This window comes from Haemorhous mexicanus, chromosome 7 (assembly GCF_027477595.1).
Source record: "Haemorhous mexicanus isolate bHaeMex1 chromosome 7, bHaeMex1.pri, whole genome shotgun sequence".
NCBI classification, from domain to species: Eukaryota; Metazoa; Chordata; class Aves; order Passeriformes; family Fringillidae; genus Haemorhous; species Haemorhous mexicanus.
Genome location: NC_082347.1, coordinates 39,412,052 through 39,428,763, shown reverse-complemented (window position 1 = coordinate 39,428,763; position 16,712 = coordinate 39,412,052). Strand labels below are relative to the sequence as shown.

At 43.3% G+C, this 16,712-nt stretch overlaps 1 protein-coding gene across 1 annotated transcript; it reads right to left on the bottom strand.

The window, feature by feature from the left end:
* Positions 1-439: 439 nt before the first annotated feature.
* Positions 440-15,701, bottom strand: ABRAXAS2 (abraxas 2, BRISC complex subunit). The gene is made up of 9 exons (XM_059852189.1): positions 15,581-15,701; positions 14,262-14,352; positions 11,350-11,386; positions 9,661-9,727; positions 9,059-9,249; positions 8,369-8,488; positions 7,608-7,692; positions 5,922-6,036; positions 440-2,675 (listed from the first exon to the last, which is right to left on the bottom strand). Exons 1-9 carry the CDS (start codon positions 15,650-15,652, stop codon positions 2,206-2,208), a joined length of 1,248 nt encoding a protein of 415 aa, XP_059708172.1. The 5' UTR covers positions 15,653-15,701; the 3' UTR covers positions 440-2,205.
* Between the last annotated feature and the right edge of the window lie 1,011 nt (positions 15,702-16,712).

Genomic DNA, 16,712 nt, shown 5'->3' with positions numbered 1-16,712 from the left:
CCTGTGGCCTTCTGACAGATCTCAACCCACCACTGTTATTTTCAACAGGACTGTCAAGAAAACTGCAAAGTCCAAGCAGGTGTATTTTTACCAGAATATCATCTACATTAAAAACAAAAAAAAGCCACACCCTTTGTCCTTATGAGTCAGCAATTACGGTGAATGAAGATACCTGCAGGCAGGCAGTGGCTGGAGGCACGATGACACACCTGTCCCACCTACAAGGTGCATGGAAAACCAAGCAGAACTTGTAACATTTTTTGTTAAATAACCCCAGAATTCAAAGATCTTGTATAACCATGTGTCAGGCATGGAATGCTCCCTCTGACACATCCCCTCAGTCCCCCAAGCAAATCAGTCTGAACAAACACTTCTGAGCTGCACTTCTGCTTTCCAGTGAGTTCCTCCACCAACGTGGCACCTGACAAGCATTAAAATCTATAGCAGGATTAAATAACATTTTATTGTCACATTTAACTGCTTTCTCAGAGATGTACATTTTGCAGGTTTCTGTGCAGAATAAAAATGAAGAGGGTGGCTGCCAACCTGTCAGTTCTGATTCCAGCATCGACACGTCCACACCTGAGCCACAGGTGCTCACAGGTGGTGACTCCACAGCCAGGTCTCTGCTCCAGGGATTGCAACACTCCAAGACAAAAATCCATCCAGTCAAGAGTAATGAGAACAATGTCAAATAGTTAAAACCTTGATGTTTAAAGATGGAACCACTTGGTAGAAGAGTGGCAATTTTAACATCTCTTTTTTTTTTTCCCAAAGTTATTTTGCTTAATTTAGTACAGCTAAGGAGAGGGTAATGAACAGACTTTTGCCTATGGATATGATCCAGAAGACTAAAATTTCCGTGGGTAAATTTCAGATACTTAAAATTTTTCAGCAACTGCTTTGCTGTTCTGGGTGTAAACTGAAGAAGTGGCTATTGATACCTCAAAGTGATAAACGCTGCAGATAACCTCATCTTAAAATGTGTATTTTCTCATTTACACATCAGGGATAAAGTCCAATAATACAAACTTCTTAGTGGCACAATTTCACATATTTTGGGCAACGTTAGCATACAAGCAGTATTTAAATAAAAGTAAGTGCATCCAAACATGAAATTCTCTAAATATACCACACTTCATTTATCCCAAACGGCAGTTTTCTGACAAGAGCTGTAATTCAAATTAAAATAATCATTTACATGTTTCACCCAGAGGAAAAGAGGTAATAAACCCAGGGGACTCTCCAAACAATCTTCTCCTACCCTATCCCCTATTTATCACATAAAATAACTCATCTAGAAGCGTAAATCCAATACTCAGATGCAAATAAAATGCAAGTAGCAGTCTCTGATGTTTGCAATTTGCAGACTCCAAAGTCCAATCATGATGGAATTTACTACTTCTGTCGGTCATTTACTCCTGTATGTGCACTTCATATTTATGCTAAAAGAACACATGAGACAATAAATGAGGCTAGTGTGGCATAAAGTCATTGTAAACCCAGCGAAACCAGAATAATTCTATTTATGACATTCATCTGGATGATTTACCAGGCATCCCACCCCCCCAGACATCCTTTACAGAAAAAAAGGCAACCATCAGTTGAAGTGAGACACATTCTGTTTGTAAAAAATGTTGAACCAACCCCCTCCTCTGATGAGGGCATGCCCACAGAAGGAGGCTGACCACGTCTTTTCCTATCAGGCTTCTCAGAATTATCAAAATTTCTTTGCTTGCAAAGGCCAATTTGGCTTACCATAGAAAGCTATTCGGAAGGCGGCTGATATATTTATTATTCCCTTTCAAAAATTAAAATTCAAGGCATGATAGTGCAAGAGGTAAGTTTTGATTTGAGAACATTATCTGTAGACTAACTGTGCTTAGTTACTACATCCCAATTTATTGTCTTAAAGAAAATATGGCAACAAAAGCTACAAGATCTCTATAAATTTCATTTTGCCTAAATTTACCAGTACATCCATGAACCTCATCAGTATTAGTACAACTTGATTATCCTAATGATTCCATTATAAAACTTGCAAAATGTATCACAAGGTGAATAAACCATCTAGTGCAAGTCTTCTACATTTCGTGTGCACAGGAATCCTGTGTAGTTCATTTCCTCCGGGTTAAATCCCCAAAATCTCTCGGTAACAATTATGAAAAAACAGCGTCACGTGGATTTGTTCTGTTTTCCCCCCTATCAAATCTGAGAAGTTTGAGTGTTCCTGGAATCACCATCAGGATGTGCTGAAGGTCGTGACTCCCTTGTCTGTGAGTATTCACTGTCAGAGGACTCTGTGGGTTCAAGCAAATTCTCATAATCACTGTCTTCTGATTCGTCAACATTGTCAGCGAGCACTCTTTGGGAAGATGGCATGGATGCTCCATTGCCAGAATATTTCAATCCTGCAGTTGTGGAAACATAACTGGAAGAACCAACTGCCTGAGGCCGAGGCATGAAGATGCTGCTGCTCTCCAGGAGCCCAGGGCTGCCAGAGCTGTCGTGAGTGCTTGTGTTGAAATCCGAGTACGGCGGGGGCGGATCGGAGACGTCGGAATCTTCGAGTGTGCAGCCTTCCACAGCAAACCCAGTGTAGGACATTCGGGGAACAAACATGGGTTCCACGCTATCTGTTGGCATTTGCCTGCTTAAAATTGCCTGCTGCATTCCTACAAAGCAAAGAACAGGGGGTACTTAATGCTTTCTTGGCAACGTGCTCCACATACCTGAGCTGTGACCACCTCGCCTGCCCTCTCTTCTTTCCTTCTGCTTGTTATCAAATGCTCATCCCTGGCACTGCTTTCCAACTCCAGCACTGGATCCTGTCCTCTCAGGCTGCTCTACTCATCTTTCATACCTCTGATTTAAGGCTTAGAGAGTCATCAATACTCTACCCCTGACTGTCACATCAAATCTTGCTTAACACTGCACCCTTCTCTTTGAGCACGACAAACTCCCCTAAATTTAGCAGTGCAGCCTGAACCTCATCAGGACCAGCTCAATTATCCCAGTGATCCCATTTCAAACCCAAAATGAGTCAGAAAGCAAATAAACTATCCAAGTGCAAACATGCTACACTTTCATGTGCACAGTCATCCTGTACAGATCATTTCCTCCAGTTTAAGCTCCCAAAAAACACAGCTACAGGATGTTTCCACAGCCTGTTGCTGTTTACATTTCATCTTTTCTCTGTATTTTTCAGCTCCTTCTCACATCAAAAAGCACCTGTGCTAGAGCTCAACCTGCCTGTTCCTCTCTATCTGTGTCTCACTCAGTAAAACTCAACTCATTTTTCATCCATAATTGATATTTGATATTGTATCTTAAAAATATCATTTTGTACTTTCTCTTTCAGTGCCCCTTGTGCTAGGGGACAATCTCGTAACACCTGCAAAGAAATCACCATGTCTTCTTCCCTCAAATTACTATTGTGTTCTTCCTTCAAATTATTATTTTAATAACTGCACTCACATTAAAAATCTAAATGATGGAATTAGAGCTGGGAGTGTAGCAGGGTATCAGAACAGGAACATGAAAATCATCTTAAATGAGCTGATTTGGAAACTAAATTTGAGGAAGACGTGCACAGGAATAATGAACTGCAAGAGCAGCAAAATGAGGAACACTTGCATCCTCCTGCAGAAAAGAAACTTGATTGATGTAAACTATAAATCAATATGCATGAGGTGTGCTCAGCTGTGGAGGTACAGGTATGTATGATTTCACTGTAGTTGTTAAAAATACAACCAAAATAAATGTACAATTTAAAAAATAGGGAAAGCTGGAGAAATGCTACAAAACACAAGAACTCGTCAGAGATCTAATAATCGTGACCGAAGAGGAAAGGCTGGAATAACTGGGGTTAGTAGGGAAAACTGAAGAAAGTATTTTATTCTTAAATGTGTCTAAGAGGCTGCTGCAGAAAGGTAAATTTGAGTACTGCACACTAGACACAAGGAAAGACTTCCTGGCAGGAAGTTTTGTTAAGCACTGGGAGAGAGTGAAGTTTTTGACTGGTTCCTAAGGGGTTATTAAAGAACAAACCTGCCAGAATTGACACAGGAATGTGTAAGGTGAGGGACACAATGGGATCAGCTCTTTTTACTGGAGAAACCCCACATGGAGGGTGAGAGTTCCTTTAGCCAAGTCACTGAGATGTCTCTTGGGAATGAAAAAAAGCACATTCCCTTAAGTGGCTGCAGAACAGCACTCCACTTCTGGGCCATGACAGGAGAACTGCACTGGGAGATTTCCTGGCATCTGGGAAGTGCACAGCACTCACCAAAGCCTGGAACATCCTGCTACATGTACAGAACTATTGCAGTGATCTGGCAGCTAAAGTCTCAACTGCCTTTTATAATAGTGTTTAAGTCATAACCTGTTAACCCAAGGTTTGTAAGAACACCAAGCTCTCACACAACACTCCCACAGGCATTGGAATCAAACTCTCCCTTTTCCTCACTAAAACCAAGGAAATTCTCCCAGCATTGAGCAAGTGAGGGAACAGAAGGCCAGATTCAGTAATTAACTACTCACATCTAAAAATACTGCAGAGCTCCAAGCTGCATGTTTTCTTGTTTCAGCCCTCTCACATGATTCTCTGCTCTGGCATCAATTCTCAGTCCAGCATTTGCATCTCCCTGGTAGTACCCAGAGTTGAGCACTGACTGCTCTTCCTCCTCCTCCCCCAGCTTTTCCCATCTGTGCTGGGATCAGCTCCAGTCACAGTAAATATCCACCTCTGCTTCCCCATAGTAGCAGCTCCCTGCCTACTTCATCTACAGCCAAGCAGGAAACAGCAGTGACTCATTTACTTCCACCTTTCAAATGGTCCTGGGCTAATCCTGGCTCTGTTACCTTATCTTTGAGGTTCAAAGAAGAACTTGTGCTGACTAAAATGCTCATGTGATAACAGTACCTCACTGCCTGGAGGAAATTAAAATACCAGTCACAGCAGCAGGCCCATTGCAGAGTTTGGGGTGTCCACCCACCTAAACCACCTTTTTGTCACACACTGCTTTAGGTAACAGGATACAGAAATAATAAAAAACACCTCGTAGCTAAAATGACAAAATTTCATTATTTGTTAATAATTTACAAACATAGGTAAAAAGAGGCATTGTTTGCTGAAATATTTAATTTGCTTATGAATTATTTAGGTTTTTATGTTACTTCCCATTTGCCTGTTCTCTGCCCTTACTCTCTACCTTCAGTCTTCCTTTGCACTCACAAATTCAATTAGATCAGCAATGCCTCTTTGGAAGGAGCCAAGTGCTTCACAAAACTTATCTACTGCTAACCAAAGTCTCCTGAGGCCACACTCAGTTTTTAGGAAGGAGGGACAGTGTGGCAATCAGCCAAATGGGCTCACACAGCAAGGCTCACTGACTCAAGAAATTATGGAGCAGCAAAATAAGATGAACAACACCCACAACGATTTACTTCAACACTGAAAACTGACATTTCAGTGCTAAACATCTTTGCCACTAAGTCAGCAAATGGGAGTGGGAATAAAGACTTTATAAAACCATGGATAATTCCTGGCCTGTGAGCACATTACTTCAAAAAGAATCTCTCCAGTATTTATCTATGTTTTTTTTCTCCCACTTTTCTTTTCCTACAACTGATCTTTTCCTGTGTTACTTCCAGAACTGACTTGCTCATTTATTCTTTACAGTGTTGTCTCTGCTGTATTTTAAGCTTGCTAACACTGGATGATTCCAGCAGAAATACCTTCAACACACACTTTCACAGCTCAGGTGTCATTCAACACCACCATACTGCCCTTCCCAATGGGATGTTTTTTCCCATGAGTTATCAGCAATACAACAATTATTTTAACTCCACAAAACATTTTCTCCTCACAAAATCTGTTTCTGAAAAAAAAAAAAAAGGTTAAATAAAAGGCAACTTACTTATTTCTTGTTCTTTTTCATTCTTCTTTTGTGCGATTTGTCTTTTTAACTTGTTTACATCAGCTTGAAAAGATTCAACAACACGTTCACTTTTTTCTACATCTATACATACTGCCTGGGAGAAAAATGTAAGATATGCTAAGGTTGGGCAAAAATGTAGGAAATAGTTTCAGGACAACATTAATAAATCCACTACCAGGAAAGAAGCTATTGAAGCACAAAACTAAAAGCAGGATTTAACTGCAGCAGAAATACTCAACCTCAAGATTGTTTTCTATACTGGCTGCTGCTGCATTATAGGAAAAGCATTTCCAAATAATGCATCATGACAGGAGATTTGCAGTAAGATCCAAAGTTGGTTAGTGTCCAACATCCCTGGAAGTGTTCAGGATGGATGAGGCTTGGAGCAGCCTGGGACAGTGGAAGGTGTCCCTGCCATGGCAGTGGGTGGAATGAGATGAGCTTTAAGGTCACTTCCCACCCAAAGCATTCTGTGATTCTATGACATTAAATATTGGCCAAGATCACTTCCAGGGGTGGTGATTCCACCACTGTCCTGAACAGCCTGTTCCAATGCCTGACAGACCTCTCAGGAAAAAAATTGTTCCTAATCTCCAAGCTAAACCTCCCCTGGGGCAACTTGAGGGGGTTTCCCCTCCTCCCGTGGCTTGTAACTCATGACTCGGGAGAAGAGAGCAACAATGTCTCCCCTCAGCCTCCTTGGCTCCAGGTTTCTAAAGAAGCCCATTTCCATTTTTCCAGACAGCAACTGAAACAGCAGGAGCACAGAGGACAGCCATGCTCCTGGCAAGAGCAGCATCACACAACAATGCCATTAGCTAATGGATACAGCTCTGAAGAGAAATTTTCCTATTCCCTGAAGCTGCCTGGAAGTGTCTGCCTTCCAGAGGATGCTGGAAGGTGCAAATTCGCAGTGAGAAAGAGCAGCTCCCCCTGTGCAGGCACATGCAGGGGATGGTTGGAGGGACTGCTCCTTGTTCCCTGCTCAGGAGCCAGCCAGCAGAGCTGAGCTGGAGCAGAGACACGAATCCCCCCAGGGCAGATGCACGGGGAAAGCCTGGGAACAAGCTGTGACTCCAGCACAATTAGCAGATGTGTGAGCTCCCCGGGCAGCACAGCTCCACTGCTCTTCACACAGGACAAGCTGTGAACTGACAAGCTCACAATGAGCAGAGCTGACACTCCAGGCATTTTCAGATGCTTTGGCACATTTGGAGCAGGATTCACTCATGCTCCACACAAAATGTTCACAAGTTTGAACTAACAGATGGTGCTCTGCTCATGCTCCATACCCAGAGCCAGGAGTCATTTTTAAACCTCTGCAAATCCCAACAGCCTTCAGCAGGGTTTCTCTTCACTGCAAACCCTTAAAAATGACTAACACCTCCCATAAATCACTAAGTATCAAATCCTTTACTTGCAAAAGAGAAAAAAATGGTGTTATTTGTACCAACCACTTTCACAGAAGCCACTGCAAATGCTCACATTAAATAGAAACTGAAACATTTAATTTTAAAGTCAGTCTTATTTTCCTACACTCCATGATAATTGCTTATGAGCTCTAAAAATCTCCATCTCCTCCACTCCTGCTTTAACCAAAGGATGAATAAAAGATGCCACAAGATGCCACATATATACAGACCAATATGGAGTAAAGGATGTTACCTGTACTTTTTCCTGAAGTGCATTATAAACCTGATAGATAGCCCTGATGTCCTTCATCACTCCATCTTTGTCAAAAAAATCAGTACTAAAAAGAAAGCAGAAATCACCAGTGAGAAAAGACAATACAGGTTACTAGCTCATGCTGTCTTTGAATTCCTGTTATGCAGTCTATCACTGTATTTTAAAAATGTATCTTATTGCTAAATATGCTATTTCAGCAATAGTATATTGTTAAAAATGTACCATACTGTCATAAACAAAAATTTGGACAGCAGCATATTCAATTCCAAAACTTCTTCTGGAACAATAAAGTCTCATTTGAATGAGATTAAACTTGTGCCAAAATCTTTAAGCTTGTATAATTTCATTGTTAACAGCCAGAAAAGCTACTTTGAATTTATGGCATTTAGTTGAAAATACTTAAGAAAAACATCAAGAATTCAATGCTTCTGAGGCAGAGTTCAAGTGCACACAGAATTCCATGGGGAGGTGGGTGGTGGGGAAATCAAGTCAGAAGCTTCCAGCCAGAAGGGTCCCAGCATGGACTGGGCACACCAACTCTGCTTTTCTGAAAAGTGCACTGAGTTCCCTTGGTTCTTCTGAAAGATCCAATTCTAACCAGGAAAAAAGCACACTGGGAACTGACCAGTCTCCTCCAGAACTGGTTTTCTGCTGCTCAGCATGCACATTTGTGGTATTCTCTGTGAGGTACAGAGAGCAGAGCTTGATGGCTACTTCATTTAAAAAGGAAAAGTCCTTACCCGTGTTCCTTAATAACTTTGGCATAATTCTGAGAAGTATTTGGCACTGAAGAACCTTTGTATTCCTGCTGACTAGTGTTGCCTAGATTAGGAATAGTAAGTGACACCCTTTGATTATACCTGCAGAGAAGGTTCAGAAAGATTTTTTAATTCAGTTGAAAAAGATTCTTTACAAAAGCATTGATATTATCCCATCCCTCTGATGATCAGAACTCATCTAATTTTAAAGCCTCTGCATTAGATTTGTTGTAAAAGTAGCTGAATATTACAAGTTATGTTCAAAATAAATGCAGGATCAAAACCCCTTAATACAGAGCTACCTCTACACTTCCAAAAACCTTTATAATGTGCAAACTATCAGAGGGATATTCAGATCATCTAGAAGAAACATGGTAATGACATCTGATGTCTCTTAAAACAGATTTTTTTTTTTTTGGTCTGACGCTTTACAGATTGAAAAGAATTTTTCTTCACTCCAATTTTAATTTATGAATTATTTGCACAAAAAAAACCCCCAAAATAAAACCAAACCTGTCATCATTAATAAGCACCCCAAGACATCATTGGACAAACACAAAGCCTTTTTTAAGTGCCATTGTACAAACTCCTAAATAGTTTAAAAATAGCAGTAAAAAGCAGAACAAAGAATGAGGGCTTACCTCATTCTTTCAAAGGTAAGAGTTTGCTTACCTTCTGTTTGGTCTAAAAAGCACATATTCTAAAGCATGTGTTGAGTTATTTGCAGTGGAAATGAAGCTGAAGAGAAGGAAGACGAGGTCAGGCACTCCAAGGATGTGTGTCAGCTGTTTATGAATGATGTGCTCTCTGTATGACATCTGCTGCTGAGTGTTTCTCCTAAATCTGTACCATCCAATAACGTTCTGCAATCAAAGCACATCAGGAAAAACCCACAGTGTTACCTGAGAGACACAGATTTACCTTCTGAGGATAAAGGGGCTGATACTGTGGCGTCACCATTACCCAAAAGCTTTAGAACAACAAAGCAAACTGAATTCCTCAAGATCTGAGTTTGAGATGGTCAATAGAGCCCCACACCTTTGGAAACCTACACTCAAATCCTTTGCATTTCTTCAGGAAAATTAGACATTGCTCCCACTTTAATCTAAGCGCCACAAATCCAACAACTTCTGTACAGGATAAGCTCTGGATCAAAACAAACCATCAGATTTGTGAAGGAAAGCATTTATTCTAGTTAACTGCCTTTTTTTTTCCCATTTGTTTTCCAAACCCACTCTAATGCCTACAACAGGAGGAAAAGACAGACAACTTACTTTTCTTCTGTCTTTGAGAATCCTGTCCAAACTTTCCTCATTAACTTTGCCTGCATAGTCATAAAAGCTTGAACAAAAAGGAAGGGAGAAAGATAGGTACACAGTTAATACACACACATTATACAAAGTAAGTAATTTCTACTTTGAGTGTTCTACAAGTAGATGGCATTCTAGACAATACAAAGCAACTTCCAGAGCCTTACTTTTACCACAGAAATGCATTGTGCAATTTTATTTTGACCAGCATTCTGTAAAACCCTGCTTTGATAATCAGAAGCCTACTGGGCCAGAAGAAATGAAAGCAGGGCCATTCCAAATGCAACTCCAAATCAATCTCTGGAGCTCCAATGCTGCCACTGCACTCACATGGCTGGATCCTTGAAGCCAAAAGAGTCAGCAGTAATTCAAAGTATCATGGTCATTCCAAATGGTTCTGCTTCCACAGCTGAACCCAAACCCTGACATGTTGTTATTTTGTGGACAGGACAGATTTAGGAATTTATAAATCTACCAATGCAGACAGGTTTAGGTATTTAGGTAGATCAGAGTGCATGATAAAAGGAAAAACATTTGAAAATAGATTCCTCCTTGGTCTCTTTCAAGAGCTGACATTAACACTTAAAGCAGTGCAGGAAAATGCCCTGGTTTAAGGGTCTGTGACTTCAGCTTTTGGGTGGTAGGGTGAAAAACCACCAAATCCTGAGCTTGGTGCTTGGCTAGTAAATAAGGGTGGAAATACCATTTGCTACAAGGTCTAAAGTTGTTGGGAAAACTCAAGACTAGAACTAATGAAAAATCTGAGACACGATGTTATATATAACAATTTTTTCAATTCATGTTTGCAATATTTATTTATAATCCTGGTGGATATCCAACTCTTTCTGTGTCTGTGCTTTATCTCCATGTGTGGAGTCTGCAGCATTTTAAATCACTGGGTTAAGAGTACCCTCACTGTAATTATCAGCCAGCAAGTGACTGACTGCAGCTTTTCTCTTTAATGCAACCACTGTCAATCATAATGTCTAAGCTACTGTGTCTTCTTAATTGGCTGGAAATCTCTCAAGATGAGAGGAGATTAATTGGGAATTCCTTCTCAAAAGGAATTCTAGACAGTGCTTTAGAAGCCAACACTGTGTAACAAGTGAAGACTATAAAGAAAATCTACATGTAAATAGATGGAAGCTGTTAAATAGACCATATTAGCCCCATATTTAATTTAAATTCTGGATTTCAGAAGATCAGAAGGCAAAAATAACTAGAAAGCTGAAGATTTTACAATAATTAGTTGGTGCAGGTTGGTACCACTAAGCACAAACCAACTTGTTAACCCAGCAGGTTACCAGGGTTAGGGCACACAGGCCCAGGCAGAGCCAGCCTAGACTACAACAATTTAAATTGATTTTGACATTCATCCTCATCATCAGAGTGATATGAGCTGACCTGACTGCTGCCCTACCTCCACCAGGTACACAGAAATCCAAACAGATGGAGAAATAAACCCCTTCCAAGCTGCACTACAACTATCAACTCCTACTCTGATTGTCATGGTTGGTGCCACTTGCATGTGTTTCTGTAAAACCATCAGATGAGCAAACACTGCTAAGGACATTTGAAATGCTAATACATTGCAGGGAGCTCCCTATTTTTATATTCTGCAGCCACCACAGCAAGACAACAAAAGAAGCTTACCTAAAGAGTTTTGAACAAGGCTCATGGTTATGGATTTCTGCAACAACAAACAAACAAAAAAAGTGACATATGTCCAACTGCTCCTGGCAAAGAGAAATTACAGTGGCATATCCTGCATGAACTTTCCACACCAGAGTTACTGAGCAAGAAACATTTGTGTCAGAGTACACACTGTCTTTACTGTCTCAACACTTGATGACACAGCACCATACACAGAAAACTGCCTTCACTTCATAATTTGACCTTTTACATAGAAAAATATTTCAATAAGCAAGGTATACACTTGCTCAGATACACAGACATTTATCTGAGCCTCAAATACACTTTTGGTACTATTTAATAATGACAAACTCCTCACAAAGGCATTTCTGATTTCCTTTTTCTACACCTTTCCACAACAGCTTATTTGCATCCATATACATTGTTTCTTACATCAGCAAGAAATAAAAAAGGGATGGGGAAGGGAATCACTGAAATATTATACATTGTAGTGCTTAAAGAGGCAAGGCAAACAGAACCTCTAATGAGAAAAGGGGTTAAAAGCAATTTCAAAAGATTTAGCTGCACTTTACAATTGTTATATGAAAATATTAAAAAAATCAGGGCAATGCTTTTTCATTGAAAAGGTTGTGATAAATGCTAAGGTTCTTATTTAATCAGCAAATGTTGTAACACGCCAGCAATCTCAGAGGAGAGTGAGAAAAGAGTAAAAGTCCAATCTTACACTGTCTTTCCAACACCAAGCATGAGTTATTTTTCAAGGGCTTGCAGCAATCTGGTCTAGTGGAAGGTGTTCCTGCCCATGGCAGGAGGTGGAACAAGATGGGGTTGAAGGTCCCTCCCAACCCAACCCCCCGTGGGATTCTGTGATCACACAGCACAAATATTTCCAGCTGCAGCAGCAGAGCCCCACTGGAGTTCAGCAGGAACTCTGCTCAGGCTGTGCCTCCCTGCAGTGATTCACCACCTGCTGCTCGGGGCTGCCATCCCAGCAGAGCACCAGGATGGATCACAGCTCCCAAGAACAGCAGCCAGCACCATCCACCTCTCAGCACATTTGGTGTCTATCAAAACAAGGCCCTGAGCAACCATTCCAGGCACACTGCCTGACAAACTGCACATCCTCACTGGCAAGAACTCCTCAGGATGCTGCTGTTAGAGTTACTGACTCCTTTATTTGATATAAAATTGTATCAACTCTAATATTTTCATACCACCATGCAGGCATCTGTGGAAACAATCTGCTAACAAAGCCTGTAAGTACACTTATTCCATGTCAGATCAGTCCCTTCCAGCAAATACATTGACTGCAACAACATTCTTGGTTCTTGGGTGATGATGCTGCTACACAGACCTTGTGTTTTGAGAAAAAGGAAACAAGAAGCCTCCTGCTCAAACCCCAAGAAGCAGCCAACATTTTAAATTTAAGGTTTACACTGACTTATTTATATATATATGTACTTATTTATATATATATCTGTATCTAGTACACACTCATATATTGAAACACCAGCACAAAGGAGACACAAAAGAAAGTGAAAAGTCATCTGTGACAACATTGCCACAAAACTGTCAATCTCATGAGCTGAACTGGCAGTCCAAGAGTTGACTTTGATGAATAAGTATTGAAGTCAAAATGGCAAATAAAGAAAATAACCAGCACGTCTTCAGGAGTGGGTAATTTCCATTCTCATTGTAATCAATAACGTGACAAGGGGGTGATTTAAAAAGGGAGCAATTTTTAACACCACAAACACTTGGTTTAGGAAACCAGGCCAAGGCTGCAGGTGGTGACATCACTGCCAACAACAACTAAGATCAGTGACCACTGAAGAGCAAGGTCTAATTTAAAAACCTAGAAGTGACTGGCTCTGCCAGTTTTGTCTGAACACACAGAGCCATCAGCAACACTCTGATAGTGATTATATGCAAACACAACAAATGCCTTGCCTTGATCTTCTCAAATTTAGCTCATAACTGACACTTCCCAGTCAATTCACCACCCATGTTCTCTCAGGAATAACCAGGACAGGAAACTACTGAACCTTCTGGAGCCCAGCTCACAAAACCATCACCACTGCAAGGTGGGACATAACATGGTGCTACTGCACATGTTCACAGATCACCTGTTTGTGTCAGAGTAACATCTGAGAGTCAATCCAGAGCTGTTTGTGTTCTCACTGAGCTTAATGCACACCTTGCTTTGTTATCTGGATCACAGTCCCAAAGCCAGGTATTTAAGAAGGTTTAAATCTATTTAAACAGCTGGTTATATATCCAGAAACAAAAAGGCAGTTTTTTCAGGGCTTTCCTATATTCTATAAACCAAACATGCAACAGCTTCTCATTCATGGCTAAAAAATCTCCTTCAACCAACACTGAGCAGCAAGATCTTTGATCTTTGCTCAGTTTTCACAACACATCAGCAGTACAGAACTTGTGCTTATCAACAAATTGTCTAATATTCCTTGTCCAGTCCTGCTATGACAGTTTATGATGTCACCAATTCCCAGCCATCCATCCAAACCTGCTTCTGAAAACCTGCCCCTTTCAGTACCAGTAAATCAAGCAATGAATTAATTTTATTTTGAGCACATGCTGTATTTAAGCAGCTGTATCAAGCAGGAAATTCCCCATAGTAATTTTTCCATCATGGAATGCAGACAAATACCTTCAATAAATAATCTTTCCTCCATAAAAGGAGGTGCATGAAACCCCTTTAACTTGCAAAGATTTGTTTCTTTTCTTCACATCTCCCCCACAAGCACACAGACACTGTGGCAAGTGTGATCCTGGAAGTCTGACACACCCTGTGATTGTCTCACACCAGAAACAATTCTTAATGAAACCTCCTGAAAACATGAAACCTGAGCAGTGCCTATTTCAGAACAACTCAAAGTTATATCACCTACCTATCACTTGTAGAAATTCAGTGTTGCTGATCTGTGAATCACTAATGCTGACAGTCTCTTCTTGTCTCACCTCTCCAAGCAGAAATCCTTCCTGCAATTTTAAAAGAAAAAGATTAAAAATAGAAAAAACATCCACTATATGCAGTCATTTACTGTAACTTTCTTAGCTTCAAACTGAAACAAAGATGAAGTTTGAAAGACACATCTGAGCTGCAGTGGGTAGAAACTGCCCTGAGGTTTTACCAAAGCTGGTTTTTTGCTTTGCCAGCATCCTTTTATAACACTACAAGGATGGGCTGTCCAGAATGAACATTCTAAACACAACCCACACAAGGCAAACACATCACAAAAGGGAGGGCTCTGCCCCAGATACAAGGGGGAAAAAGCTCCAGCAAAGCCAAGGGAAGAGGAGTTCAAACCTGCAGGGACTTACACAAATTTTACTGTGGAGACTGGGCTGGACCCTGACCAACGCCAGGGATTGCAAAACCCAGGAGGCAATTTAAAAGTAAGGCAATTTTAAGGTATATTAATTTATTCTCCATCCCTGCCCAAAATGAAGAAGGAGATTGAGCTGGAATCAGGAGGTTTTGGCACAAGGTGCAGAGGAAAAGAGCAAGCTCAGGCTAAAAGGTGCCAACAAAACCGAGCGATTCGGGAAGAGCCCGGCACTGCACTGCGCCCGTGGTCGGTCGCAGCTGCTGGAAAAGTCCCTCACGGAGCTTTCACAGGAGCGTTTTCCTCCTACAACCCGTGTCCTGAAGGAGCCCCACCCCGCGGGGAGCACCCCGGGCACCCCACACCCCACCCGGGCACCCCACACCCCCGGAACTGCCCGGACATCCCATCCCTGGTACCCCACATCCCGGGGCAGCATCCCGCGGACACCACACCCCGCTCCGACACCCCACACCCCACCCAGACACCCCACATCCCGGGAGCAGCATCCTGGGGACCCCACACTGCGGGAGAAGCACCCCGGGCACCCACATCCCAGGGAGCAGCCGGGGCACCCCACATCCTCCCCGGGAAGGAGCAAACCGGGCAGCCCATATCCCGGGTACCCCGCGGAGCATCCGGGGCACCCCACATGCCGGACACCCCACATCCCGCGGAGAGCCGTCCGGACGCCCCACATCCCGCCCGGACACCCCACAACCCGCCCCGCTGTGTCTGTCTGGGGCCGCCCCCGCCCGCTGTGACCCGCGGCCGGGCCCCACCGGCGGCTGCGCGGCCTGGAAGCTCCGAAGCGCAGCCGCCGGTCGGGGTTCAGCGTGAGGGAGCCCCGCGGGCCCGGGACGGCAGCGGGGGACACGTACGTGGTCGGCGCTGCTGTTGGCGCTGCAGTAGCACACGGAGCTGAAGGTGTAGCCGGAGATGGACGCCGCCATGACGGACACACCGCCGCCGCCGCCGCCACGGCGCACGCGCGCCGGACGCACGCCCGCTTCCGGCGGCGCCGCGGGGCGCCATGGGGAGTGTAGTCCTGGGGGGGGACAGTGGGGTACCCGCATTGGAGAGGTGGGAAACTGAGGGAGCAGTTGGACCATTGAGTTTGGAATAGACCCCTGAGCCCATCGAGCCCAACTTGTGACCGATCACCAACCTGTCACCCAGCCCAGAGCACTGAGTGACACGTCCAGGGGTTCCTTGGACACCTCCAGGGGTGGAGACTCCTCACCCTTTCCAATCTTTAACAACTTCTACGGAGACATTCTTCCTGATGGCCACCCTGAGCCTCCCCTGGCCCGGCCTGAGGCTGTTCCCTCTGCTCCTGTCCCTGTTCCCTGGAGCAGAGCCCGACCCTCCCGGCTGTCTCCTCCTGGCAGGAGCTGTGCAGAGCCACAAGGGCCCCCCTGAGTCTCCTTTTCTCCAGGCTGAGCTCCTTCCCAGCTCCCTCAGCCGCTCTCGGGGCTCCAGACCCTTCCCAGCTCCAGCCCCTCAATGTCTGTCTCATCGTGAGGAACACTGATGTGCTGGACCTTGTCCAGAGGAGGCCACAAAGGTGATGAGGGAGATGGAGCCCCGCAGGGACAGGCTGGAGAGCTGGGGCTGTTCACTTGGAGAAGGCTCCAGGGAGAGCTCAGAGCCCCTGCCAGGGCCTGAAGGGGCTCCAGGAGAGCTGGAGAGGGACTGGGGACAAGGGATGGAGGGACAGGACACTGGGAATGGCTCCTACTGCCAGAGGGCAGGGCTGGATGGGATATTGGGAAGAAACACCGCGGTTCACACACGCGGAGCTGTACAGGAGGCAACTGTGCAGCAGTGCTGTTTATCACTCTCATTATCTTATTAAAACACCTTGCAATAAACCTTGTAACAGCAATAACGTCTGTGACGTTTTGCAACGAATAAATATCGAAAAGAATATAAACATTGCACTGATTTTCATGGAATCGCGGTGCGGTTTGAACTGGGAGGGACCTTCAGGGCCATTTAATTACAACCATG

What these genes read in the sequence shown, in the direction of transcription:
- ABRAXAS2 (XM_059852189.1), bottom strand. Translation starts at nt 15,652, where the DNA reads ATGGCGGCGTCCATCTCCGGCTACACCTTCAGCTCCGTGTGCTACTGC. An exon ending in TGAATTTCTACAAGTGATAG is followed by an intron (nt 11,387 to 14,261) that starts GTAGGTGATATA and finishes TTGTTGTTGCAG; the next exon opens with AAATCCATAACCATGAGCCT. An exon ending in CACTTCAGGAAAAAGTACAG is followed by an intron (nt 6,037 to 7,607) that starts GTAACATCCTTT and finishes TTTTTCTCCCAG; the next exon opens with GCAGTATGTATAGATGTAGA.